General features: G+C 47.7%; 1 protein-coding gene across 2 annotated transcripts in view; it reads left to right on the forward strand.

Moving 5' to 3' along the window:
- Nucleotides 1–22,913, forward strand: part of LOC140403275 (zinc finger SWIM domain-containing protein 5-like) — a 93,968-nt gene extending 71,055 nt beyond the window's left edge. For both annotated transcript variants that reach the window (XM_072491063.1, XM_072491064.1), the window contains exons 8-15: nucleotides 1,777–1,923; nucleotides 2,669–2,806; nucleotides 5,102–5,362; nucleotides 7,813–7,948; nucleotides 10,336–10,493; nucleotides 14,595–14,758; nucleotides 17,334–17,415; nucleotides 19,490–22,913. In XM_072491063.1, the coding sequence (XP_072347164.1) occupies nucleotides 1,777–1,923; nucleotides 2,669–2,806; nucleotides 5,102–5,362; nucleotides 7,813–7,948; nucleotides 10,336–10,493; nucleotides 14,595–14,758; nucleotides 17,334–17,415; nucleotides 19,490–20,352 (1,949 nt within the window). In that variant the 3' untranslated portion in view covers nucleotides 20,353–22,913. The remainder of the gene's footprint in view (nucleotides 1–1,776; nucleotides 1,924–2,668; nucleotides 2,807–5,101; nucleotides 5,363–7,812; nucleotides 7,949–10,335; nucleotides 10,494–14,594; nucleotides 14,759–17,333; nucleotides 17,416–19,489) is intronic.
- The last annotated feature ends 4,559 nt before the right edge of the window (nucleotides 22,914–27,472 follow it).

Consider the following 27,472-nt stretch of genomic DNA (forward strand, 5'->3'; position numbering starts at 1 on the left):
CTCCTCCCCTCCCCTCCCTGCTGTCTCTCTCCTCTTCCTCTCCCCTCCCCTAAGGTGCTGATTTAGGACAGTGGGCTAAACGACTGGCTTGTAAAGCAGAACAAAGCCAGCAGCACGGTTCAATTCCCGAACCAGCCTCCCCGAACAGGTGCCAGAATGTGGCGACTAGGGGCTTTTCACAGTAACTTCATTTGAAGCCTACTTGTGACAATAAGCGATTTTCATTTCATTCTATCTCTCTCCTCTTCCTCCCCACTATCTCTCTTCTCTTCCTCACCTCACTGCTATCTCTCGTCTCTTCCTCCCCTCCCCGCTATCTCTCTCCCCTCCCTCGCCCCTCACCGCTATCTCTCCCCTCTTCCTCTTCCCTCACCGCTATCTCTCTCCTCCCCTCACTGCTATCTCTCTTCTCTTCCTCTTTCCTCGCCCCTCACCACTGTCTCTCTTCTTTCTTCTCCCCTCACCACTGTCTCTCTTCTTTCTTCTCCCCTCACCGCTGTCTCTCTCCTCTTTCCTCTCTCCTCACCGCTGTCTCTCTCCTCTTCCTCGTCCCTCACTGCTATCTCTCTCCTCTTCCTCGTCCCTCACCGCTGTCTCTCTCCTCTTCCTCGTCCCTCACCGCTATCTCTCTCCTCTTCCTCTCCCCTCACCGCTATCTCTCTCCTCTTCCTCGCCCCTCACTGTTGTCTCTCTCCTCCCCCCTCACCGTTATATATCTCTCCTCTCCCCCTCACCGTTATCTCTCTCCTCTTCCTCCCCCTCACCGCTATTTCCTCTTCCTCCCCCTCACCGTTATCTCTCTCTTCCTCCCCCCCACCCCCACCGCTATATCTCTCCTCTTTTCCCCCCCCCCCCATCACCGATACCTCTCTCCTCTTCCTCCCCCCCCCTCCCATCACCGCTATCTCTCTCCTCTTCCTCCCACTTCCAACGCTATTTCTTTTGCCCCCGTGTCCCCCTGTCATGTATCTACCAGACTGTCAAAATTGGTAGTTGACCCTTGAGCAAAATAAGACATCTGTGGTTGCTTACAGGCCCTGAGTACTTGTTATTTATATTGATTGCCTTAGCACACATCGTGAGCGACTGAATCATATTAGGCACTCTGTCTACCATGTTGAGCATTTGCCGTAACCGTTAAATATTTAGTTGACCAAACAAAATTATTGAAATTAATGTAGGGAGGTTACTGCCACATGTGTTTTGAATGTTGCTGCTCCCCTTGTCTGCACCACCCGTTTCCCTGCTCACCCATGATCAGTGCTGTCACTGCTTGATTGCAAGAAAATGCATAATAGCAGCCTGGCGAAGATTGCCTGCCACCCACGATTGCCTGGCCATCGCAGCTCACTGGTCCTCGGGGTGGCCTTCGCTGAGCACAGTGCAGGGTTGTGCTGTTATTCTGCCTTCCACATTCCGGTGGGGCCCTCTTCTGCTCAGTCAAGTACAACGATTGCTTCTTGCTCCAGAGATATTTCCATTCTTTTGTTTACACGAGCATGTTGAGAACAGACTTTTTAGCTGTGGGAGACATTCCAGATTGTACTCTGCATCAGGAAGTAAGTGGCTGTGGGGTAACTTCCATTACTTAGTGAAAAGTTTAATTTTTGCTTTGTGCCCAATGCTTTGTGCTGCAACTTCTTTTTCTTTCTCTTAACCTTCCTTTGCAGACAAGCGTACTTTGAAATGCAAGTAGAAATTTGGCTAAGTAACCCGCCATCTTGGAAATAATTGATTTTCTATCCACTGCTGAAGAGTTTCTCTCTCATTTAATAGAGCACGTCCCAACTGCTTGCGCCAGAGTGGATGCATTGCGATCGCACGGGTACCCACGGGAAGCTCTTCGTTTGGCTATCGCAATCGTCAATACTCTCCGATTGCAGAAAAGGCGCCATTTGGAAACGTACAAGCAGCAAAAGAAGGGTAATGGCCACACGCTATTCATTGGTGGGGAAGGGGATGGACAGCGTGCTCTCCCAGTTTGCCACAACCCACGGGTGGCTGAAAGATTTGGAGATTTTGTTTCGGTTTTGATCTTGGCTGACTTTAAGCCAACACCAATCTATCTGTAGCTGGAAAAGGTTGTGGAGGGGGCTGGGGGCGATTGAATTGAAAAGCGAGACATTGCGTATTAAGTACTTTGGGATGTCTGAAAGATGCAGAAGGGTGCTTTATATAAATATAGAACATACAGTGCAGAAGGAGGCCATTCGGTCCATCAAGTCTGCACCGACCCACATTAAGCCCTCACTACTACCCTATCCCCGCAACCCAATAACCCCTCCTAACCTTTTTGGTCACGAAGGGCAATTTATCACGGCCAATCCACCTAACCTGCACGTCTTTGGACTGTGGGAGGAAACCGGAGCACCCGGAGGAAACCCACACAGACACGGGGAGAAGTGCAGACTCCACACCGGCAGTGACCCAGCGGGGATTCGAACCTGGGACCCTGGCGCTGTGAAGCCACAGTGCTGTCCACTTGTGCTACTGTGCTGCCCAAAGCTTTCTCTTTATAAGTTTTCTCTTTTTAAAAAAAAAAAATAGGCACCTCTGGTTAGTTAGGTGTGATAATGTACTATGTATTTAATAAACATCGGAGCCTCTGCTCTTGAGGCTCCATGGCAGGAATAAGGATGTGTTTTAACGGCTTGCCTTGTTTTTCCAGAGTTGTTACAAAAAGGGGCCACGACCATTTCAAACCAGGAAGGTTGGGTTGGGCATCCTCTGGATCCTATTGGGTGTCTGTGCAGGTCCTTGCTCGAAGCTTGTAAAATGGAGGATGAGAACTCCGTCTTGTTCACTGGTAAATGCTCCAATTGTTTCTTTTTTCGGGGAATGTGATTTTGAAGCTGCAGCCTTAGTTCTGTGGCGAGAGCCAAAGTGGCCGTTGTGACGCTGCGCTTGGTCCTGGCTGTGTTGTAGGGAGGTTGGGGGAGCCGGAAACTGGTGTGCGCGTTCTGCAAGCACGGCACGGTCTGTTTTTCACCGTGACTGTTTTTCCACACTCCCAGAAGCCAGAACATAGAACATTACAGTGCAGTACAGGCCCTTCGGCCCTCGATGTTGCGCCGACCTGTGAAACCACTCTAAAGCCCATTTACAGTATTCCCTTATCGTCCATATGTCTATCCAATGACCATTTGAATGCCCTTGGTGTTGGCGAGTCCACTACTGTTGCAGGCAGGGCATTCCACGCCCTTACTACTCTCTGAGTAAAGAACCTACCTCTGACATCTGTCTTGTATCTATCTCCCCTCAATTTAAAACTAGTCCCCTTGTGCTAGACGTCACCATCCGAGGAAAAAGGCTCTCACTGTCCACCCTATCCAATCCTCTGATCATCTTGTATGCCTCAATTAAGTCACCTCTTAACCTTCTTCTCTCTAACGAAAACAGCCTCAAGTCCCTCAGCCTTTCCTCATAAGATCTTCCCTCCATACCAGGCAACATTCTGGTAAATCTCCTCTGCACCCTTTCCAATGCTTCCACATCCTTCCTATAATGCGGCGACCAGAATTGCATGCAATACTCCAAATGCGGCCGCACCAGAGTTTTGTACAGCTGCAACATAACCTCATGGCTCCGAAACCCAATCCCTCCACCAATAAAAGCTAACACCGTACACCTTCTTAACAACCCTCTCAACCTGGGTAGCAACTTTCAGGGATCCATGTACATGGACACTGAGATCTCTCTGCTCATCCACACTGCCAAGAATCTTACCATTAGCCTAGTACTCTGTCTTCCTGTTATTCCTTCCAAAATGAATCACCTCACACTTTTCTGCATTAAACACCATTTGCCACCTCTCAGCCCAGCGCTGCAGCTTATCTATGTCCCTCTGTAACTTGTAACATTCTTCCGCACTGTCCACAACTCCACCGACTTTAGTGTCATCTGCAAATTTACTCACCCATCCTTCTACGCCCACCTCCAGGTCATTTATAAAAATGACAAAGCAGTGGCCCCAAAACAGATCCTTGTGGTACACCACTAGTAATTGGACTCCAGTCTGAACACTTCCCATCAACCACCACCCTTTTGTCGTCTTCCAGCTAGCCAATTTCTGATCCAAACTGCTAAATCACCCTGAATCCCATGCCTCTGTATTTTCTGCAGTAGCCTACTGTGGGGAACCTTATCAAACGCTTTACTGAAATCCATATACACCACATCAACTGCTTTACCCTCATACACCTGTTTGGTCACCTTCTCAAAGAACTCAATAAGGTTTGTGAGGCACGACCTAACCTTCACAAAACCGTGTTGACTATCTCTATTCAAATGATTCCTTTCCAGATGATTATACATCCTATCTCTTGTAAACCTTTCCAAGATTTTGCCCACAATCCAATCCTCTTTCAGTAACCATTCCGTTCACTGAAAAGGACTTGGCCACCACGATGAACTAAAGTTGCACAGTTCTAGTGGTACTTGTAACGGAAATGGTTTGTGAACCTGTATTGCCTTTTTCCCCATTTAAAATGGTCCCGTATTTTAAAATCTTGACACTATGAAAGTAGCGTAACAAGACTTTTTACTCTACGCCCCCTATATTCTGCAGCTCACAAGTGCACCTGATTAGAATTTATTGATCAGGAGGAGCACAATGGGTTGTGGGCAAAGTATTCACTCCTCCCAACTGGAGTTGAGCTGTCTGTTGAAATGTTTCTTTCTGAAAACTCCGATCAGTCAACGTGATTGTTTCTGCTCTGCTTTTAAATGTTTGATGGGGAAAGCCCAAAACAGCCTATGTGTGAACACTGATGCTCTTTAATACCAAGTGTTAAATCTTGAAAGATGTGTCAAGCAATGAATCATTCACTGGGTCACTGGTGACTGAACATTGTGTGTGTGCGTTGTGCTTTTTCTTGCTCCATGGGCTTGTGCGATTCTCACCAGCGTGGGGATTCCATCCATTTTTCTGTGAAAACCACAAACTATTCATCTTGACCGTTATCTGTCTTACTTTCTTCTGTGCACCATCTCTCCTCTTGCTTTGCCCTGTCCAACCACATACGTTCTGGGTTTCTTCTTTTTGTTGAAAAAAGTCCACCTGTAAATAGATCCGCTCACTTGGATGTTTGGTTGTTTTCAGATTCAATAAATGATATTCGGAAGCCAATCTATCAGCACTTTCCAATTCCTGGCAGCAGCAACACTGGCGAGTCCTACTACGCCCTTGCACTTGAGGTGGCCTTAATAGGACTAGGGCAGCAGAGGTTAATGCCAGAAGGTCTCTATGCCCAGGACAAAGTCTGTCGGAATGAAGAACAGCTTATATCAATGCTTTCTCAAATGGAATTTGATGAACGGCTAGTTCAAGTTTTGCGTAAGCAGGCACTCTTATTACTGGAAGGTAAAAAAATATTTTTAATTTGCGAGAGAGAAATGCTTTTGTTAATCTGTCTGTGTGGTTCGCTCATTCTGTGCATGTGCCTGATGGTTTTGAATTTTTGCTAAAGATGTTTCCCAGGTGTTGCCCTTCCCTGCCTCACCACCTACAATCCCTATAGTGCAGAAGGAGACCATTTAGCCCATTGGGTCTGCACTGGCCCTCTTGAGGACTGTACCGTACCTAGACCCATGCCCTATCCCTGTAACCCCACCTATCCTTCGAGGGAATTTATCATGGCAAATCCACTTAACCTGCACATCTTGGACCCACGCAGACATTGGGAGAATGTACAAACTCCACAAGGCAGTCACCCAAGGCCGAATTGAACCTGGATGCTGTGAGGCAGCAATGCTAGCCACTCTGCCACCATGCCGCCTGTTGTGCGTGAATGCGGCCCGATAGCCTGGAGATGGAGATGGATGTGGATAGACCCCAGTCCTGCTCGAGGCGTGCATCTCCCAGTGGTGGCCCATGGAATGGCAATGAAGATTGAAAACCCTGGCCCATTTTCCCTGAACCGGAGGCAGAGACCACTGTTGCTGCAACAACTCTGGCACGGGTTGAAGGCAGAACAATAAGCTTATCATCACCTGAGACAGCCGAGCTGCAAATCTCGTGGGTTTATTTTTTTAGTTGAAATAATTGGCTTGTACGAGATGCCTGGCCTCATTTAACTCCAATTGATTTGGTTTTTATGGTTTAGAAATAATCGTGGGATGGTCTGTGGGAACTTGGAGAGAAATCTTGGTGGTCCTTTCCTCCTGAAATTGACCGTGCAATTTTATTGCTCCGCCTCTCCCAGAAGTTTACCCATTGGTCAGGGAGGGGTGGTTGTGGGGAATTGTGATGTAAAATGTACTGTCTGCATGCAAGCTCCAAGGACCGACCAAGCCCTTCCAGGACGTTTGTGGCTAAACATTCAGGATTGAGCCAGGCCCTTGGATTAAACCTGAATCCTCTGCGCTTGTCAGAGTGCTAGAGTCCATTGTTAGAGTGGACGCATATTTTCTTAACCTGGACCAGCTCTTCAACACTGAATCGGTGCACCAATTGAAGCCCAAGTCCTTGCTTCGTCGGATCACATTTTGTTGTTTGCATTTCTTCATTCCCTGCGCTGGAAACCTTTTTCGGGAACTGTTTCGTAGGAGGTGTTTTTGTTTTCTTCAGAAATTCACCCTTTAACTGGAGATCTAATTCATCCTTAGAAGCTCCTGTGGTTTGCACCGGTAGCTTGCTTTTTATTTGTTGCATACTGCACTATATAGTGGAGATTTTGACCGCAGGGTTATTCTGCCGTCTGCTCAGAATGGAGGATTACGTTGTTCTGTATTGTGTGGATCTGTGTTCTAGGAGAAAGAGATCGGTCTCAAAAATTTCCATTGTGCAACAAAAAACCCACTGAAGAGTTAACCTTTTGCTTATTAACCACATTGACATTAGTGCAGTGCCGGGAGCGTGGTTACTTGGCAAGATAAAGGTTAAACTACAGCTTGAAAACACAAACATACATTCTTGCTCGCTTTTGTTCGCTCTCTCTCCTTTTTCATGACTTGACCCAATTTATTTAGATTACTTGGGATTAATGCCATTTTGCTGGATGTCGCTATAATCTAGCTTTGACCGCTACGTTTTTTTAAAAAGCGTTTGTTTGTGCGCTTGCTACAGTGTGCTCTCTACATGCTGGCCTAACATTTGTAGATTCCCCCTAAGTCAAACAGAAACCCAATCACCCAGTTTCTGTGCCTCTTCACTGTAGGAGCTGTAAGGCAGGGCCGTATTGCCAAATATTGTAAAATGGCGATCCGTTCCGAACTTCTGTCAAAAGCACTCTGGCAAGATTAGGGGTAGTTAGCACAATGTTGCGTTTTCCTTATTTAAAGGCACCTGACCACAACAGTAACTGAACACTGATGCCGTTGGTAGCCAACAATGCATTATTGAGCATAGACTAGGTTATTACTCGTGAAGATGTCGACTCCCATTCAAACCTCATTTCATAGATTCAGGCAGCCCTGACACCGTGCTCTGAATGGCCAAGTCTTTGTATGTGAACCCTGATAACGGAGGCTGTTCGATGTGTGCATCCGCCCTCGTTTCTGCATCACTGTTACACTCCTTGGTCAGGAGCATTGAGGAATGGAAGCCTGGGGTTTTCTCAGTCCCTACCCCCGCCGCAGCCCAAGAACGCTGAGGCCGATTATGGCTCATTGTTGCCTCTCGGTGCAACTCGCGGGGCCCAGGGAGTGGATCTGGGCCCACGGTGACGCGCACCTCAGTTTTGTGCCACAGAGCAAATTATCAAGAAAGAGCATCGTATTTTTGTAAAAAAAAAAAGAGTACCTGCCTATTCTCAGAATCCTCCGCTTTGGAGAAAATGGGCATTTAATAGAATGGCTTTTATATTTCTTCAGGAGGTCCATTCAGCGGCCTGGGCGAGGTAGTGCACCGGGAAAGTGTCCCCATGCACACTTTTGCAAGATACCTGTTCAAAGCTCTCCTGCTCCATGACCCTGACCTGGCCTACAAAGTGTCTTTAAGAGCAATGAGGTAGGTGAAACCCTTGAGGGGAAACATTTTAAAACTCCGCGCACATGCGACAGCTGTTGCCCACTGCACGGCGAGTGTGCTGTTTTACTGCAGGCGTCGGAAAAACCAGGATTGTAAAGCTGCTCGAGGGATCTCTGGACATGGCGTTACCCTGATTCATATAACGTACGTGAGTAAGGTACCTGGTAGATGGGAAGAACATGGTCACGTTGGGTTTTGTGCATTGGAGGAGTGCAATGAATATTTCTTACAGGTGGGGAAATTTGAACCAAATTGGCAATTGCAAGCGTGTGCTGTTCTTAACGAGCAGGGAATATGCAGCATGCATATTGTTAAGTGAGTCATTTCTGAGGCTGGAGCATTACTATGTCGTTCCCCACCCCCCTCTTTCTGGGTCTTCTGATAGTTGCAGTTTTCATGTGATGTTTCGGAGACACATGAGCGGTATCTGTAAGGGAGGTTCCTGTTTTGACGCCCGCCGCAGTGAGCCTGTGCTGTCGCATGAAAAGAATGTGGGTTGGAAGTTGGTGGCAGCCGTCATGAGGAAAACTTGTCTAATGAGGCATCGCTCATCTGTTGCTTATCTCTGCGTGGGTTCCCTTCCACGGCCGCCTGAGCAGATTCAGTAATTCTGTGACTGAACGGTACTAACCACAGACCTAACTAATTAGCCGAAGAGGCTTCCCTCTCTAAACCACATTTTTCCAGAGAGCTGCCGCAAGTATGTTTTTCTTGCAGGTATCGGCCCTCTGATCTGCAATTCCCTTGTGTGAAAGCTTTCTGGGTTGCACAAAGTACAGTTGAACAGAAACTGACCATTTGGCCCGACCAGTCCATGCTCCACTCCCATCCTTCCTACACGTACAACCCTCTAATCCAGTGATGGGCATCCTGTGGCCCGGGGGCCACACCCAGGTCGCAGTCAGAGCCCAGATGGGCCACGAGCCATTTAGTTGACTGGATTGCGTGCAGGGCTGCCATGTTCCGCTGATTTCCGTCCGTATATTTTTCTCTTCTACCGGTTTGACTGAAGTGATTCGCGTACAAAGCAAGGGGCAAGCGAAGTGAGGTACACGCTGATTGCTCACATTGACTGAGGCTTGTGCTCCCTCTGTCCAAAAATTTCTTTTGCTTTTACTATTTGAGGTTATCGAAACAAACCTGTTGGACTTTAACCTGGTGTTGTAAGACTTCGTACTGTATTCGAGGTTGATGACAGTTATTTTAATATACAAACGATTAAGCATTTTCTATAACTCATTGTGAAATATTTGGCACTTAGTAAATGTATTTAATCTTTGTGGGATCATGGTTGGTGAACAAGCCCCGATTTCAAACCATGGTCTTTAAAAGTTCTTCCACAGGATGTAGGGTGTCACTAGTCAGGCCAGCACTTATTGCCCTTGAGTAGGTGGCGGTGCTCAGTGTTGTGTATTTGGGGGCAAAAGTGCTGGTAGTTGAAGAGAAGGCACTCGTTAAACTTGGTGAATTGGTATGGGAAAAGAATGCAAAATGAGAATTTGAGAAATTCCTCTGGTGTGTGCCTGCCATTGGTGGTAAAACATGTGCCTCGGAGTCTCTGCCATCTCCTGTGGGAGTCAGGTGGTCATTTGAGAGCAGTTCTTGCAGAAAGAAGACAGATTATCGCCGTTCTAGTCGGCAGGGTTGTTCGGGGGGGGGGGGGGGGGGGGAGGAGATGCGGGGCTGAAGCTGAGAAATTGCACGTGTTAAATCTGTTCTTTAACACAGCGTCACTGACTGTGCTGCATATATGTGGTGGATGGTGAAGAATTATAGAACATAGTGCAGAAGGAGGCCATTCGACCCATCGAGTCTGCACCGACCCACTTAAGCCCTCACTTCCACCCTATCCCCGTAACCCAATAACCCCTCCTAACCTTTTTGGACACTAAGTGCAATTTAGCATGGCCAATCCACCTAACCTGCATGTCTTTGGACTGTGGGAGGAAACCGGAGCTCCCGGAGGAAACCCACGCACACACGGGGGGGGGGGGGGGGGGGGGGGGGGGGGGGGGGAAGAGTTCTGAAACAGAAAGTGAGATGGGATCATAGGAACAGGGATCAAGCCCCTCGACTTGGCTTGTCCCAATGTTTATACACTTTAGCTTCTATTCATCTACCGTTGCTCTACCTCTGACCGAACACACAATCTATCAATCCTGGTTTTAAAATATTTAATTGGCCCCCATCATCCACAGTGGGGTGGAGAATTGCGTTGTACATTTTTACTCACTGTTGTGCAATGTGCTTCCAGAATTAACTTATTTTTTTCCTGCATGCCACCTGATACCATTGTTTAAACATTTTGAGTTGTGTCCAGAGTGCGACCCTTCGCTCACCTTGTTTTACAATTCTCTTCCTTCCAGGCTGCCAGTGCTGGAATCTATGGCGCCAGCAGGCGATGGCTCTCACCCGCACCTTGTAGCATTAGTGGACCCAAGCCGCTACCCACGTTGGTTCATCCTCGGGCACCTTGAAACTCAGCAGTGTGAGCTGGCGTCCACCATGTTAACTGCTGCGAAAGGTAAGACCGGGCACTGATCACCTCCAAGCACAGTTAGTTGTACATCTCGTGTTACATGTTCCCTGTCCCTGTGTGGGTTTTACATTTTGGTTTGGGTCCTATTGTTGTGAATTGCAGTTTGTGGGGAGCAGATCGCCTCCCCCCACCTCAGCAACAAATTCAACTGGCGAAATCCTTTGTTTTGCGGCATGGTTAGAGGAGGTTAAAGAAAAGATTGAAACAAACATTTGAGATGGTTGAAAATTGTGGATGCACAAGTCGATGTCCAAGTTAGCAGTGTGTCTTTTTGTCCAATGGCTTTGATGTAGATCCGGGTCAGTGGGAATGTGCAGTTGAGGCCACAATCTGATCAGCCACGATCTTGTGGAGCAGTATCGAGGGGCTGAATGGTCGTCGTCTTCTCCTGATTCGTATCTTCATACGTAGTTGTAGTATTGGCCTGCTTGGGCATGGACTGTCCTGTGCACTTCTGGCCTTTTTTGTCTCTAAGAGCAGACCCCCTTTAAAGTCCCGGTTTTAATGTCCAGTGAAGTCCCTTTGCAAAAGGTAGGCACACTCCTTCCGAGCTCAACCCTTTTCGCTCTACAAATGAACTTGCCTCAACCGAATTCCTATGGAGGGAGTCCTCACTTAAAAGTGATGATTGGATTCCTGAAAATCGACACTTTAATAAGTGAAACCCGTGAAGCATGGCTTCCCATGTGAACCGAGGTTAAAGCCAGAGTTGCATTCCTGAGGACAACCTTTGCCCACTCTCTCTCTCTCTCTCTCTCTCTCTCTCTCTCTCTCTCTCTCTCTCTCTCTCTCTCTCTCTCTCTCTCTCTCTCCCCCCCCCCCCCCCCCCCCCATTTAGCTCTTGCTGCTGCGACTGTTGGCCTCTATTTGCATCCTCTATTTGCATTGGAACCATTTTGGACCCGGAGGTTTGTGGGTGGGACCAGCTGCTCCCTCCAGTGCTTCCATTGCTTGCAAACTACTGAGAATATTCATAGTGCCATCTGCAGGCAACTGGTTGTTGTTGCGCAGAAATTAATTCGGAGTTGACGAAGACTCGGCGACATTGTTGAATAAAAGAAACCCATTTAGCACAAGTTAAATTAACATTATCACTTAGTTTATATTAATAGGGAGAGATGAAAATCTGCAGCTTTTCAGTGCATTGCTTAACGAGGTTACTAAGGGTAAGCTGGGTGGACGAAAGAGCTAATGGAGAGGTACTGAATGAGTCCAGAAGAACGAGAAAACCATTAAACAATGTCAAAAGAAGACTAATCTATTTCTTTGGAGGTGTTATCTGTGGTTATAACCTAATCCCCTTTTGGAAGGATGAATGGGAGGAGAACAAGAGGCCAACCACTAAGGAAGCAGCCAGACCGCATTAAAGATCGGACGAAGCAGAGTTCCCAACAACCAAGTCACCCACGGTTGCCATGATGGGGAAGTTTGAAAGACCCATGGTCACCACTTGGCGTGCTGACGAATAGCAAGAGCTAAACTAGATTGCGCAATGATACAGTGAGGTAACCCTGGTAGCTATGCAACGGTTTGTAGAAATTCATTTCAGACTCTGGAGGTTCTGCAATTCCCTTGCTCGTGTATCAATTCCTCTTCCCAACGTTTCTCAACCAAGTGTTCTACCAGAAGACTCCTGCTTTTACTGGACCTGCTTTCAAAACAGTTTCTGAACACGGTTTCCTGCAAAGTGAGCTTGTCAAAACATCCGTGGTGATGTGTTCTGCTTCCACTTCAGCTTCTGCCCCCTCCCCCAATAATCACTCTTTAGAAGTCTAAATATAACACTGGAAATTTTTGGGGTTTTTTGTATTGATTTTATTTCTTAACAGTAATTTTCACGTCCCTGTTATGGAGTTCATAGAATTTACAGTGCAGCAGGAGGCTATTCGGCCCATCGGGTCTGCACCGGCCCTTGGAAAGAGCACCCCACTTAAGCCCACAATTCCAACCTATCCCAGTAACCCCTCCCAACCTTTCTTGGACACTCAGGGCAATTTATCATGGCCAATTCACCTAACCTGCACATCTTTGGACTGGGAGGAAACTGGAGCACCCTGAGGAATCCCACGCAGACACGGGGAGAACGTGCAGACTCCACACAGACAGTGACCCAGCCGGGGAATCGAACCTGGGACCCTGGAACTTTGAAGCAACTGTACAAACCACTATGCTGCCATGCTGCCCCTTTGTGTTTGGTTTCTGCATTGTCTTTAATGACCTCCGGAATAGTTTTTTAATATAAATTTAAAGTACCCAATTATCCATTTTTCCAATTAAGAGGCAATTTAGCATTGCCAATCCACCTAACCTGCACATCTTTGGGTTGTGGGGGCGAAACCCACGCAAACACGGGGAGAATGTGCAAACTCCACATGGACAGTGATCCAGGGCTGGGATTCGAACCAGGTCTTCGGCGCCATAGACAGTAGTGCTAACCACTGTGCCATGTGCCGCCCTCTGACCTCCAAGAAAGTTCATCTGGTTCATTAAGGTCCTTTAAAGAAGGAAATCTGCCTTCCTTGTCTGGTCTGGCCTACATGTGATTCTAGATCCACTGCAATGTGGTTGACTCTGAAATTAGGTTGGCAACTGGCCTTGCAAACATGCACAGATGGAAGAAAAAATGCATGTGTGTAACTGCAGGTCAGGTGACCTGAAGAGCGCCATTCAAGAGGACATGTTGTAGGGAAATGGGAGAAGATCCTAAACTGGGCAGTGGGGCAAGGTTTGGGACAAGGGTAGAGATCAGAAATCTCCTGCTAAGCAAAGGCAAGAGAAATGTGCAGAGCAATAGGCTCTGAATTAAAGGGTGCAGACCTGAAGCAAAGTGGGCTCAAGAGAAGCCCTGGAGATCCAAGGCTGCCTAAGTAGGGTGACTCCATGCAATGTTGTCGGGTTTTTTGGAGCCACGGTGTTTAGTTGGCACAGTTGAAGTTCTCAAAGCATGCTGGAAGGTGAAGCTCAAGTGTACATGGAGATCCAGAGGATAGGAACCTTGGAAGGTGAGACTGAAACTCTGGAGATGGATCCTGGTTGAAGTCAGCCGAGTGGGAGCGCCGTTTGAAGTTAATTCTAAGGAATGTTCTTCTACGTGGAAATTGGAAACCCTCGTGAGCGAGACCAGAGTCTGGGTTGATTGTTGGGAAATCCATAGAATCTGCTTTGGTTGCATCTGTCAGTTACTTTGGAGATTCACTGGATAGCATCTTGCAAACACACGGCCGCTACCACTTCAGAGGACAAGGGTAGCGGATACATGGGAGCACCGCTACCTTGAGGCTCCCCACTAACCACTTGCCATTCTGACTTGTAACTATAGTGCTGCTCCTTCACTGTCACTGGGTCAAAATCCTGGGGCTCTCCCTACACCACATTGACTACCCCAGTTCAAGAAGGCAGCTCAGCGCCACCTTCGAGGGCAATTAAGGGTGGACCATAAATGCTGGCCTAGCCAGCGATACCCATATCTGTAAATGAATAAGAAAGAGATGGGGTGAATTTACCTTCCTGAATTTTTTTTTTGTGTCTGCAAAGATATAGCCAGGGTGAAAGAATAGTGATATTGAATTGTTTTCTTGTGTGTTTGTTTTGAGATCTTTCCAACCTTGTTTGGTGTAATATAGTTCATTTTTCTTAGTTTATTCTTCGTTAAAGGTTCATAGACTCCTGCAAATTTGTTCAGTAACCTACCTCACTTTAAAAAAAATAAAATAGAAGTTAGGACCAATCAAACCAGGTTTTATTCTGGGATCTAACTTGTCCAGTAGTAACATCAGCTGGGATCGTAACAATATATAGCACAGTGGTTAGCACTTTTGCTTCACAGCACCAAGGTCCCAGGTTCGATTCCTGGCTTGGATCACTGTCTGTGCGGAGTCTGCGCGTTCTCCCCGTGTCTGCGTGGGTTTCCTCCGGTTTCCTCCCACAAATTCCGAAAGACGTGCTTGTTAGGTGAATTGGGCATTCTGAATTCTCCCTCCGTGTACCCAGGTCCTGGGCTGCTGTTCAGACTTGCCCCTGTATTTTAAGTATTACTTCTGTCGCCTGCTTCAGCGATCGTTTAATGCTCATTCCCTCTTGTTGCAGGAGACCCAAAGTGGCTGCGAGTGGTCTTGGAGTCCATTCAACAGAACATTCATTCCCCTTCGCTCATATACAAACTAGCACAGGATGCTTGCAAAACCGCTACACCACCAAGCTGTGCACCCGACATTACACTCCTCAATGTGTCCCTGGAACTAGGACTACAGGTTGGCCTGTTTTCAATCATGATATTGCAGTCAATTTGTCTTTTTCATGTTCTCTTTATTTTTTTGTCACAATGACGTGCAGAATTTAGGATACTGGTTGATATTTTCTAAACAACAACTTGCATTATTGCAATAAAATGTCTTGACATGCTTCACAGAAGCATACTTGACACTAAGCTGCATGATGTAGCAGAACAAGTGGCCAAAAGTTTGATGCAAAAAAAGCTAGATTTTAAGGAGCATCTTGGTATATGTGCTGCCGAAACGAGCACTTAAAAGGAGTCTAGGTTTCGGGAGTGAATGCCACAGGTTTGTGTCCGGGGCACTGTTGCCAGTGGCGGAGCGATTAACATCGGGGATATTCAAGAGGCCGGAGTTAGAAAAGACCGGTGTCTGAGTTGTGGGACTGCAGGAGATTAGAGAGAGGTCATGGTGAGGCCAAGTGTGCGGCCATGGAAGGATTTGGGAAATAAGGCTGAGAATTTTAAAATTGTGTTGCCAGATTGGGAGTGCATGTAGGTCAGCGAGCATGGGTGTGATGGGTCAATGGGTCTTGGGCTATGGGTAACAAAGCCTTGGATGAACCCAAGTTGGGAAGTCATAGTGAAATCTGGAGATAATGGGAAGGTATTTAGAATGTTGTTTATCTCGTGGCATTGTGCCATATTTTTCAACATGTGGAAAGGATTTTGCACCATGTATTAAGCTACAAAAGGCTTCATTTAATTTGAAAGGATGGAGAGAAGCCGACTTCTGCCTAGTCAGGTCAATCTCCTGTAGCTACCGGTGATCGATGACCGACTGCAATTGCCCACGGTTACTGTCCCAGTTACTAACCCTGTCGTGTCTCGATGTGAGAGAGAGTGTTTGAAACTGTTTGCAGCACTAGCTTGGAACGTGCACCAACAGAGTTGTTTCACGTATGGTTGATGAGAGGGGCAGCACGGCGGTGCACTGGTTAGCACTGCTGCCTCATGGCGCTGAGGACCCGGGTTCGATCCCGGCCCCATGTCACTGTCCGTGTGGAGTTTGCACATTCTCTCCGTGTCTGTGTGGGTCTCACCCCCACAACACACAAAGATGTGCAGGGTAGGTGGATTGGCCACCCTAAATTGCCCCTTAATTGGAAAAAAAATAATTGGCTCCTCTTAAGTTTGTTCCAAACTTCAACTCGCACCCTCGTGTGCTAATTTGAGAATCTTCCAAACATTGTGTCGAGCAGCACTGAGGGCAAAATTAGTTGGGAGTGAACTTGAAGACTATCAAGAAATAATGGTTTTTGTGCGTTTCAAACCTGTAGATTTTGATGGGGGTCGGCCAAGGATGGTAGGGGTTCTGTAGTCTCTTGCTGTGTTTCAGCGGTGTGACTTCTATTAAAACCTGACCACCTCTCCTTGCACATGGCAAGGTATCGTGAGCATTTACTGGGATTCATCCATGCCGCACGCCTTTTCCCAAGTGAACAGAAGTGACTTGTGTAGCAGTTTGCTTGGGGAATTGCATGAGCCACATGTGTCGACTGCTTCATTGTGCAGTTTGTATGCCATGGTCCCTCATCCCTGGATCTTCATTGTGGTGCAGTGGTTGGGGTACAGTTTATAGAGTATTGCCCCCTTTTTTGTTTTTGCTTGTACTGTTGAAAGTAGGATCTCTGGAGCTGGCGAGTGTGTGTGTGTGTGTGTGTGTGTGTACACCATCCTGTGCTCTGCAACACCATCCTGTGCTCTGCAACACCATCCTGTGCTCTGCAACACCATCCTGTGCTCTGCAACACCATCCTGTGCTCTGCAACACCATCCTGTGCTCTGCAACACCATCCTGTGCTCTGCAACACCATCCTGTGCTCTGCAACACCATCCTGTGCTCTGCAACACCATCCTGTGCTCTGCAACACCATCCTGTGCTCTGCAACACCATCCTGTGCTCTGCAACACCATCCTGTGCTCTGCAACACCATCCTGTGCTCTGCAACACCATCCTGTGCTCTGCAACACCATCCTGTGCTCTGCAACACCATCCTGTGCTCTGCAACACCATCCTGTGCTCTGCAACACCATCCTGTGCTCTGCAACACCATCCTGTGCTCTGCAACACCATCCTGTGCTCTGCAACACCATCCTGTGCTCTGCAACACCATCCTGTGCTCTGCAACACCATCCTGTGCTCTGCAACACCATCCTGTGCTCTGCAACACCATCCTGTGCTCTGCAACACCATCCTGTGCTCTGCAACACCATCCTGTGCTCTGCAACACCATCCTGTGCTCTGCAACACCATCCTGTGCTCTGCAACACCATCCTGTGCTCTGCAACACCATCCTGTGCTCTGCAACACCATCCTGTGCTCTGCAACACCATCCTGTGCTCTGCAACACCATCCTGTGCTCTGCAACACCATCCTGTGCTCTGCAACACCATCCTGTGCTCTGCAACAAGGCTTTCCTGGCCATGGCCCTCGATGCGTCCTGTGAAATTGTGATTTTAAAGGGGTCTGGGTTTTTTTCTTTTATATCATTAATGCCTCTTTTTTTTACTTTTTTTATTGGAGCTTGACTAAATGTACTTCCTACCTGCAGGTAATGAGAATGACGCTGTCGACAATGAACTGGCGTCGTCGCGAGATGGTCCGCTGGCTGGTCAGCTGTGCTACAGAAGTTGGTAAGTAATAATGAAGTCTGTATTTTTATTCTTGCATGGGCTTGTGGGTTTGGTGGCAAGGCCAGCATTTGTTACCCATCTCTAATTGCCCTTCAACTGCGTGGCTTGCTTTTAGATGACAATTCAGAGTAAACCACAGGGTGAAACGCATAATGTGCTATCTACCCTAGACTGGTTCGTTCTTGCCCCACATTCAGCACCAAGGGGTGTTGTAATTAATTGTGACACTGGCACAACAGTTGAGGTCAGCCAGATCTCACTCTCTGACCTTCTTGTCCTTCCTTGGTGACGGATGTTACCTTTTTGAGCCTAGCCACGGCACTCTGGTCTCTGAGCGAGTGTGCACATGGTTCAAGCGACACTCCCAGAAATTAGGGTGCAAAACCCAGTTTGATACCCGGATTGTTGAGCGCAATTTTGGTCTCCTTGCCATAGAAGAAAGTAAATTAAAGTTTCATTAAATTGTTTCATTAAATTAATTTCTGGGATGGGTAGATTGTCCCATGAGGAAACATTAAATAGACTTGGACTTTTATTGTCGAGGTGATCATCTTCAAACATACAAATTCTTGCAGGGCTTGACCAGGTAGATACAGGGAGAGGGACTGGGGGGGTTTCTGGGCAGTGCCTGGGAATAAGGGGCAGGCCATTTCAGACCGAGATGAGGCGAAATGTCGTCTCGGTGGTGGGTAAATCTTTGGAATTCACCTCCAGAGGCCCGGTCGTTGAGTATGTTCAAGATGGAGATCGATAGATTTCTACATTTTAAAAACATATATTACTAAATGATGGAGCGCCTCGAAGGGCTGAATGGCCCACTCTTGCTCCAGTGCAGTACTTGAGACAACCTGTTACCTTGGTCTTTCAGATGGGGATTTTAAACCACTCCGGACCTCTGGGATGATGTAAAATTTGTGGCGATCGCCTTTTTTCTATTCATTCACGGCGGGCCAGCATTTATTGTCCATCCCTAATTGCCCTTCAAATGAGTGGCATTTCAGAGCACATTTTCAGAGTCTTGAGTACCCAATTAATTATTTTCCCAATTAAGGAGCAATTAGGCGTGGCCAATCCACCTACCCTGCACATCTTTTAGGTTGTGGGGGTGAGACCCACACAGACATGGGGAGAATGTGCAAACTCCACACGGCAATGACCCGGGGCTGGGACCTCAGTGCCATGAGGCAGCAGTGCTAGCCACTGTGCCGCCCCTGCACATTTTCAGACTCAACCACATTGCTGGGAGTCTGGAGTCACATGTAGGCCAGACCCAGTAAGGATGGCTGATTTCCTTCCCTGAAAGAGACATTAGTGAACCAGATGGGTTTTTAACGACAAATCGACAATGGTTTCATGGTCATCATTGGAGTTACAATTCCCGTTTTTTTTGTTGTTTTTTAAAAATTGTCGAATTAAAATGTCAACATCCGGTGGGATGGGTGGCACGGTAGCACAGTGGTTAGCACGGTCACTTCACATCTCCAGGTTCGATTCCCGGCTTGGGTGGAGTCTGCGCGTTCTCCCTGTGTCTGCGTGGGTTTCCTCCGGGTGCTCCGGTTTCCTCCCACAGTCCAAAGACGTGCAGGTTAGGTGGATTGGCCATGATAAATTGCCCTTAGTGTCCAGAAAAAGGGTTAATGGGGTTACTGGGTTTTGGGGAAAGGGTAGGGGTGTGGGCTTAAGTAGGGTGGTCTTTCAAGGGCCAGTGCAGACTCGATGGGCCGAATGGCCTCCTCCTACATTTCCTATCATATTTGAAACCAAGTCCCCAGAATGTTACCCTGGGTCTCTGGATTAAGAGTCCAGCAGCAGGACCATTAGACCACCACCTGTGCCTGGCCTTTTGTTTCAAAGCTGACTTTGTGACCAGAGTGCAAACTTGACTGGCTTTTGTACCAACGTCACCAACAGTGACTCCGCTTCAGAAGTACTTCATTGGCTGTATGGAGCATCAGGATGTTCAGAGGCCTTGAATGGCAAATTTTTATTTGTAGAGCTTGCATATATTTTAGCAGATATCCCAAACCGTACTCAACAGCAGTGCTTAAGGAATCTATCTCTTGTATCTTTCCAGGGGTCTGTGCCTTGATGAATATAATGCAGAATTGGTATTCTCTATTCACACCAACTGAAGCGACTACGATTGTAGCTGCCACGGTAACATCTCATGCCACTGTTTTGCGCTTGAATCTGGACTATACCCAGCGCGAGGAGCTGGATAGTTGTGCCCGGACACTTGCACTCCAGTGTACAATGAAGGACCCCCAGAACTGCGCACTGTCGGCCCTGACGCTGTGCGAAAAGAACCACGTAGCCTTTGAAACAGCGTACCAGATCGTCCTGGACTCTGCTTCCACGGGGATGAGCTACTCGCACTTGTTCACCATCGCTCGATACATGGAACACAGGGGCTTCCCGATCAGGGCCTACAAAATGGCGAGCCTTGCCCTCTCCCACCTCAATGTCGCCTACAACCAGGACACTCACACAGCCATCAATGACGTCCTGTGGGCCTGCTCCCTCAGCCACTCGCTGGGCAAGAACGAGTTGGCTGCCATTGTGCCGCTGGTCATCAAGAGCGTGCAGTGCGCCCCTGTGCTGTCGGACATTCTGAGGAGGTGGACCATGTCTGCTCCAGGCCTGGCTGGCGTTCCCGGCCGGAGGAATTCCGGGAAGCTCATGTCGACGGAGAAGGCCCCGCTCTGCCAGCTGCTCAACGCGACGATCGACGCGTACATCAGCACCACGCACTCGCGCCTGACGCACATCAGCCCCCGCCATTATGGCGAGTTCATAGAATTCCTCAGCAAAGCTCGGGAGACCTTCCTGATGGCTCAGGATGGGCACATTCAGTTTACACAGTTTATAGACAACCTCAAACAGACCTACAAGGGCAAGAAAAAGCTCATGATGCTGGTTCGAGAACGCTTTGGTTGAAATTCGGGATTCTGCCTGTCTCCAGTCTTCCTATGTTGCAGTGAAGTCCTTTTTTCCTTTTGTGTGTAGAAGCGACAGGTACAAACTTAACCAAGTCATTCCACGTGCGCAGTATTGTCACGGCAGCTGCTCCAGGAGCTTGCCCCACGTTTTGTCTGCTGAGGGTGGAGTTTAAAATGCCCCTCCAGCTTCCGAATCCTGTCTGAGGTGGGGAAGTGTTTCCATTGCGCTGGAACCGCCACTGTTTGGGGGTGGGGAGGGTGTCAGACTGGCACGCAACTGCTAAGCTGGCAATGAGTGGGTTGATCTGCCCGAGGGCCGCCAGCCATTTGACGGAGCCGAGTGTTAGTTGTCAGCTTCGTTGCAGTTACCTGCAAAGTGATTGTACGGCGATGGAAGGTGTTCTTCTTTTGCAGTATCTGTTTGGAGGAGGCATGATTATTAGGAGGGAAGGTGGAGCGGTGTGGTTTAATCCCATCAATTCCGAGTGTATTCTCCACTTTGTTGCCTAATGGTCAAAGAATAATGGGTCAAAGAATTTATAATCAACCTACTGTTAGCCAGAAGGTCTGGACTGGGAGAGTCCTGGGTAAATCTCTGCTGTGGTGGGCTGTTTACAGAGAGGGTTCTACTTGAAATTAACTTTCAGTGTCCTGTCACCATGACCCTCGCTTGCAGCAGGAACCCACTCCTGGGCTTGTGTTACAGTGGCCAGGGCGAGGAAAGGGACAGTTTCACTCTGACTGTGACTCACGTGCTCTCTCGCTCTTTTCTTTCTCTCCTATTTTCTTTCCCTTCTCTCTCTCTCTCTCTTTTCTCTCTCTCTCACTCTCTTCTCCTTTTCTCTCTCTCTCTCTCCTTTTCTCTCTCTCTACCTCTTCTTTTCTCTCTCTCTCTCTCTCTCTCCTCTCCACTCTTCTCTCTTTCTTTTCTCAATCTCTTCTCACCTCTCTCTCTCTCTCTTGTTTTCTCTCTCCCCCTCTTCTCTCTCTCTCTTTGCTCTCTCTGCTCTCTCGCTCTCTTTGCTCTCTCTCTCGCTCTCTGCTCTCTCACTCTCTTTGCTCTCTCTCTCGCTCTCTTTTGCTCTCTCTCTCGCTCTCTTTGCTCTCTCGCTCGCTCTCTTTGCTCTCTCGCTCGCTCTCTTTGCTCTCTCTCTCGCTCTCTTTGCTCTCTCTCTCGCTCTCTCTTTTTGCTCTCTCGTATCCTTGGCCATCTGACTGGAGAATGTGATGCTGACACAGTGCCAAAAATGGCAGTGTTCCATTCCCAGCACAGCTCTGATTTCACTCACTCAATTAAGCAGTATTTCTCCAATTCAGTGTTCTTACAATTCAACTCATTTAGGATTTCTGGCTGAAGTCGTTGGTTTTTCTGCAGAGCTTTTAACATTTGCACATGACCCGCACTAAGCCCTCCTCAGCCTTGTACGGTTACATTACGATTGTATACAGGTTCTCTGAATTGGGTCCTCACTGAGCAAGCCGTGCCCCTCCCCGATGGCCTCGTCCTTCTCACTGCCATTTCCCCAAAACAGGAGCCATTAAAAAAAAAAAAGGGTTGATTGCGCAACTTGAGTCCCTAAAGCGGGGTTGAAATGCGGCGGTGGTCCTAGCAAAATGCTGTTCAGTGTGCAGGGCTGTGAGGAGCGGAACCATTATTTTGGCGTTTCTCCCGATCCCATTGAAGGATTCTGTTTGTATTGTTTTTTCAGTAGCGTTTCCCTGTAACTCTATTCGGAAAATGTGCGGAGCATGTCTTAAATGATGCGGTGGAATCTAGATTCTCACAAAGAATACCGCCTCTGTCTGTCAAGATTTTTTTTTTTAAAATGTGTGATGGTTAGAATGCATTTGGAAGGTTTCTTGATATCCTGTTATCCGGGGTCTGAGGCAACGTGTATAGGGAATCAAATTCCCTCCTTCGTCTGGTATCCTTGAAATCCCACTTACCCTACCTTCAAGCCACCTCTGAACACACTGGCACCAACCAAAAAAAAGTCACCCCGGAGATCCTGGCGAAGTTGCCTGCTGTACCAAAATCTCTCCTCTTGCCGTTATACCTCTTTCCACCGCTGTGCGTGCGCTTCTCTCTGCATTTCTCTCTCTCGCCAACAAACTCCTGCCAAACTTGAATCTTAAAAAAAACAAAAGGAAGACAAACAATAAGCCATCCTGATCAGGCGTCTGTGTTTTTTTTTAAAAAAGAAAAAAAAATGTAAACCTGTGTGTGCTGTGACTGAGCCCAATCTCAGGGAAAGAAGGGGGAAACATTTTGTAAATAGTATTTTATTTGTCAAATTAATATGAAAGAAAGTTTAAAAGAACCTTTAATTTATGGAGTATGTGTAATACAGTACTTGAATTTCTTTGTGGGCAAAGCAGTGTCATCCTTAAAACTTTTTGATGTATTGCACAGCTGTCGGGACAAACTTAAAACAGCTGCTGGTCAGTTTAATTGCTCTTGATTTTTTTGTACAGTGTATCCAAAATTTTTTTGTTAAATATTTATTGAAGTTTGTAAATGGTTTCACTGTTGAGAAATAGACCTATTAAGACGATGAATTGTTGAGTTTGTAGTTTTTCTTTTCCTGTCCTCCTGCAGCGTGGCGTTGCTACATTTCCACTTGCACGTCGCTGCGGCAACTTCACGCGCATGCTTCTTCCATCTGGAGCCACGTAGAGCGATGGCCGAGTGCCCCCCAAACGTTCTTTCCAGGATGCTACCCCGCCGAGCCACGAGACCTCCTCCATTCTCCTGTCCTGCTCTGAAATAGCAGTCCAATTCCTAACGTTTATTATTCTGCAGTGGCTAGGGCAGCACGGTGGCACTGTTTGTCCATCTCCATATTCCTAGCCCCCACCCCTCAAACTCATGGCATCCAACTGTTCAGATCGTAAAAATTCCTAAGTCAACTGTTGGTTTTCACATGTGATGAAGGACATTTTTTAAACAAAAAAACTAATGTCCCAAGCTTCCCCACATCAACTGATCCTCGGGATTAACCTCGCTGCCTTTGAACCATTTTCCGGGCGTCTCTTGAGCCGGAAACTCCGGATTTGAGTCCCACCCCAGGACTTGATGGCCGAGGAAGTTGTGTTCATAATGTGGCCACAACCCGTAAAATCCTTCCAGCACACAATCAGTGACGGCCTGTGAAAGTGGGAGAGATTTCTACTGTTACACACTTGCATACATATGAAATAGGGGCAGAAGTAGGCCATTCGGCCCCTCGAGCCTGCTCCGCCATTTGATAAGATCATGGCTGATCTGTTTTGTTTGAGTTCAGCATTTCCATCTACCCCCTCCCTCCCCGATACCCTTTGATTCCCTGGCCTAACAAGAATTCATCTACCTCCACCTTGTAACACTCGGCAAAAAATATGGGAGAGGATTCAAAATATAATGCGGGTGTACATCGGCTGGTGAAACAGCAGCAAGAGGAATCGAACCGGAGTCGTGACAGTGGCGCGAGCAATGCTGATTGGATTTTTGGATGCCCGCCGTGAGGGAGGCCAGGTTTGCTCGCTGGCGTTTGACCCATTTAGACTGAGGCTTGCCGCGAGCAAGGTTTTAAACTGTAGGCAGAAGGCAAACATGAAGTGGATTCCCTGTTTAGGGCACCAATCCTGATTGGCAGTATTGCAGGCAGCGCGGAGAGCTCAATGATCCCAGTGAATGTAGCAAAGGGGACATTCCTGGCTTTAAACTCTTGACCACTTGAGCTTTTGGCTGTACTCCCTCTTCTCTCCTATTGTTTGCAATCGCACGTGAGCACCCAAAATCCGGGTTGGCACTACCACAGTATGGAGGGAGTGCTCCCACAAGTGCCACTTCTAATGTTGAGGTGTTGCATTTCTTGGAATGCGCCAGGTCCAATGGCATTGTTTCATAGATTATGGGGAGTTCACCCTTTTTAGCCTTGGCCAATATTTATAATAAATGGCAGTCTCTCTTGGGTTGCCGTGTGATGGGGACGTGGTGCTGCCAGTGCCGAATCCTTTAGAAAGCCTGCCAAGCTCTCCTCGTAGTGGAATAGAAGGTCGCCATAGTCCCAGGCGACTGTAGCCTGCTCTCCATCCTTCATCTTACTGCTGTATCTATTTCCTGGCGCTACTCCACGTACAAAATAGATGGGGCAAACCGCGCTACATCCTGACGACTTGTTGTGAATCAGGCCAAGTTGCTAAGAACAGGGAGGGGGTTGCTAGCTACACCATCTGTGTCGAAGATCTGAATTCACTGAATCTCCTGCCACTCAAAGCATAGGGCTGCACTCTTCTGGATTATATATTAGGTGTGTTCTCTGCTGCCACCCTGTGGAAATAAATACATTTTCAGTCTCTTGCAATATGTGTCTTTTAAAAAATAAATTTGAGTATCCAATTATTTTTTCCAATCAAGGGGCAATTTAGTGTGGCCAATCCACCTACCCTTCACATCTTTGGGTTGTGGGGGTGAAACCCACGCAAACATGGGGCGAATGTGCAAACTCCACACAGACAGTGATCCAGAGCCGGGAGCGAACCCGGGTCTTCAGCGCTGTGAGGCAGCAGTGCTAACCACTGTGCCACCGTGCTGCCCTAGCCCAGGTAAAGTTGAGTAATTTTCTTCCCTACAGGATATTTATGAACTAGTAGCTTGACAACGATTACTTTCACTGATGACCTGAACTGGCCTAAAATTTGGTTCAATTCCGACCTCGGGTGATTGTGCGGAGTTTGTCTGTTCTCCCAGTGCCTGCATAGGTTTCCTCCCACCATCCAAAGATGTGCAGGTTAGGTGGATTGCCCCCTAAGTGTCCCCCCAAAAATGTGTAGGTGAGGTCGGGGTTACTGGGATAGGGCGGGGGGCTAAGCTGAGGAGGTCTTTTTCAGAGAGTCGGTGCACACTTGATTGGCTGAACGGCCTCCCATACCGTAGGGCTATATCTAATTCCTTTCTGAAATTGCACAATGTTTTGGCCTCGACTACTTTCTGCGGTAGTAAATTCCACAGATTCACCGCTCTCTCTGGGTGAAGAAATTTCTCCTCCCCTCATTCCTAAAAGTTTTACCCCTTATCCTCAAACTATGAACCCTAGTTCTGGACTCCCCCCACCATCGGGGACATTCTTTGTTCGAATTTTATAAGTTTCAAGAGATCCCGTCTCACTCTTCTAAACTCCAATGAATATAATTCCAACCGACCTGATCTCTCCTCATATGACAGTCCCGCCATCCCAGGAATCAGTCTGGTAAACCTTCGCTGCCCTCCCTCAATAGCAAGAACATCCTCCTTCAGACAAGGACACCAAAACTGCGCACAATACTCCAGGTGTGGCCTCACTACTGCACTATACAATTGCAGTGAAGCATCCCTGTTCCCCTCGCTATGAGAGACCAACATACCATTTGCCTTCTTTACTGCCTGCTGTGTCTGCGTGTGTACTTTCAGTGACTGATGCACAAGGACACCAAGGTCTCGCTGAGCATCCACCTCTTCCTTTGTGAAGACAGAAGCAAAGTACGGATTTAGTTCCTCAGCCATTTTTATGCACCGTTATGAATTCCCCCGTTTCTGACAGTAAGGGGCCTACACTAGTTTTTTATCAATCTTTCTCATTACATACCTATAGATTGTCGTTACAGATTAGAACCCATGAGGTGTTTTTAGAATAAGAGGGTGGCGAGTGTGCATGTTGCTAGTTGTTAGGCTTGGTGACCCTCTGCGCTTTTCGAAAGCGTTTTGCTAAGTAAAGTGGTGAGGAGGAAACAATGTCTTGCCCTTGAAGAGAAGGTGTCCAATCCTGTATGAGCTGAAATCAAAAACTGAATGCTTGAGGGTTTTAAAAAAAAAAAAACCAAAACAACCAGTAGTTTAGGCGCTGCCGCTGTGCACCGAGAGAAACGGGGAATATTTCGGACTGATCACCTTTCATCAGAACGAGGCACAGTTAGAGATGGAATGGGTTTTGAGCATAGAATCAGCGAATTTACAGTGCAGAAGAAAGAAGGCCATTTGGCCCATCGAGTCTGCACTGGCCCTTGGAAAGAGCACCCTACTAAACCGAGTAACACCACACAACCTTTTTGGACACTAGGGGGCAATTTAGAATGGCCAATCCACCCAACCTGCACATCTTTGGACTGTGGGAGGAAACCCACGCAGGCACTGGGGGAAAAGTGCAGACTCCACACAGACCTGTCATCGGAGACCGGAATTGAACCTGGGGCTGTGAGGCAGCAGTGCTAACCCACTGCCGCAAGGGCTGGGCGGGGTATCTATGGACGGCCTGAGAAGGTGGGAGATGGGAGAGATTGATTGAGTGGCAGAAGGTAGTCCCCCAGGGCCAGAGTGTCTGTGAGCTGAATTTGATTTGCCCAACCGACGCCTGCAACATTGCTGCTAATCCACCTCCCAAATACTTTTGGAGGGCTTTGGCTTGGCAAAGTGCTGCAGTAGTCTGTCATTACCTTCTGCAGTGTGCTTGACCAGGAAACGCTCCCACCCTTACCGCCTGCCCGTGTGCGCATTGGAAGGATTGGCAGGCTGGCAATCAACCTGTTGGGTGTTTGAGCACTCCTCCTATGACCACCCAAATCTTGAAGTTGGGACTTGACTCTAGACCTTCTAGCCCAGAGATAGGGACGATGCCCGTTGTACCACAAAGACTCTGCTGTCCTATTACCCCAGGTTAAAGATTCACGGCAACTTGTATTCAAGATCTGACGAAGGGCTGATACAATCTTTTGCATTGGCTTAATGGGAGTACTCATGACTCTTCCTGAGCGAGGTGCACTTGAGTACCATGGTGTCAATGCTCATCAGAATGTTCTATCTGCTTAGCATCATGTGGACGGCAGAACCACAACAGATTTGTGTAGATAAGTAACTGCTCCAGCCAGCATTTCTTCCTCGACTATTCACAGCTTTGCTCTCTGGAATCTTGCTTAGGGGAACATGGTAGCATAGTGGTTAGCACAATTGCTTCACAGCTCCAGGTTCGATTCCCTGCTGGGTCACTGTCTCTGCGGAGTTTGCACGTTCTCCCCGTGTCTGCGTGGGTTTCCTCCGGGTGCTCTGGTTTCCTCCATCAGTCCAAAGATGTGCAGGTTAGGTGGATTGGCCATGATAAATTGCC

Source organism: Scyliorhinus torazame, chromosome 27 (assembly GCF_047496885.1).
Source record: "Scyliorhinus torazame isolate Kashiwa2021f chromosome 27, sScyTor2.1, whole genome shotgun sequence".
Lineage (NCBI taxonomy): Eukaryota > Metazoa > Chordata > Chondrichthyes > Carcharhiniformes > Scyliorhinidae > Scyliorhinus > Scyliorhinus torazame.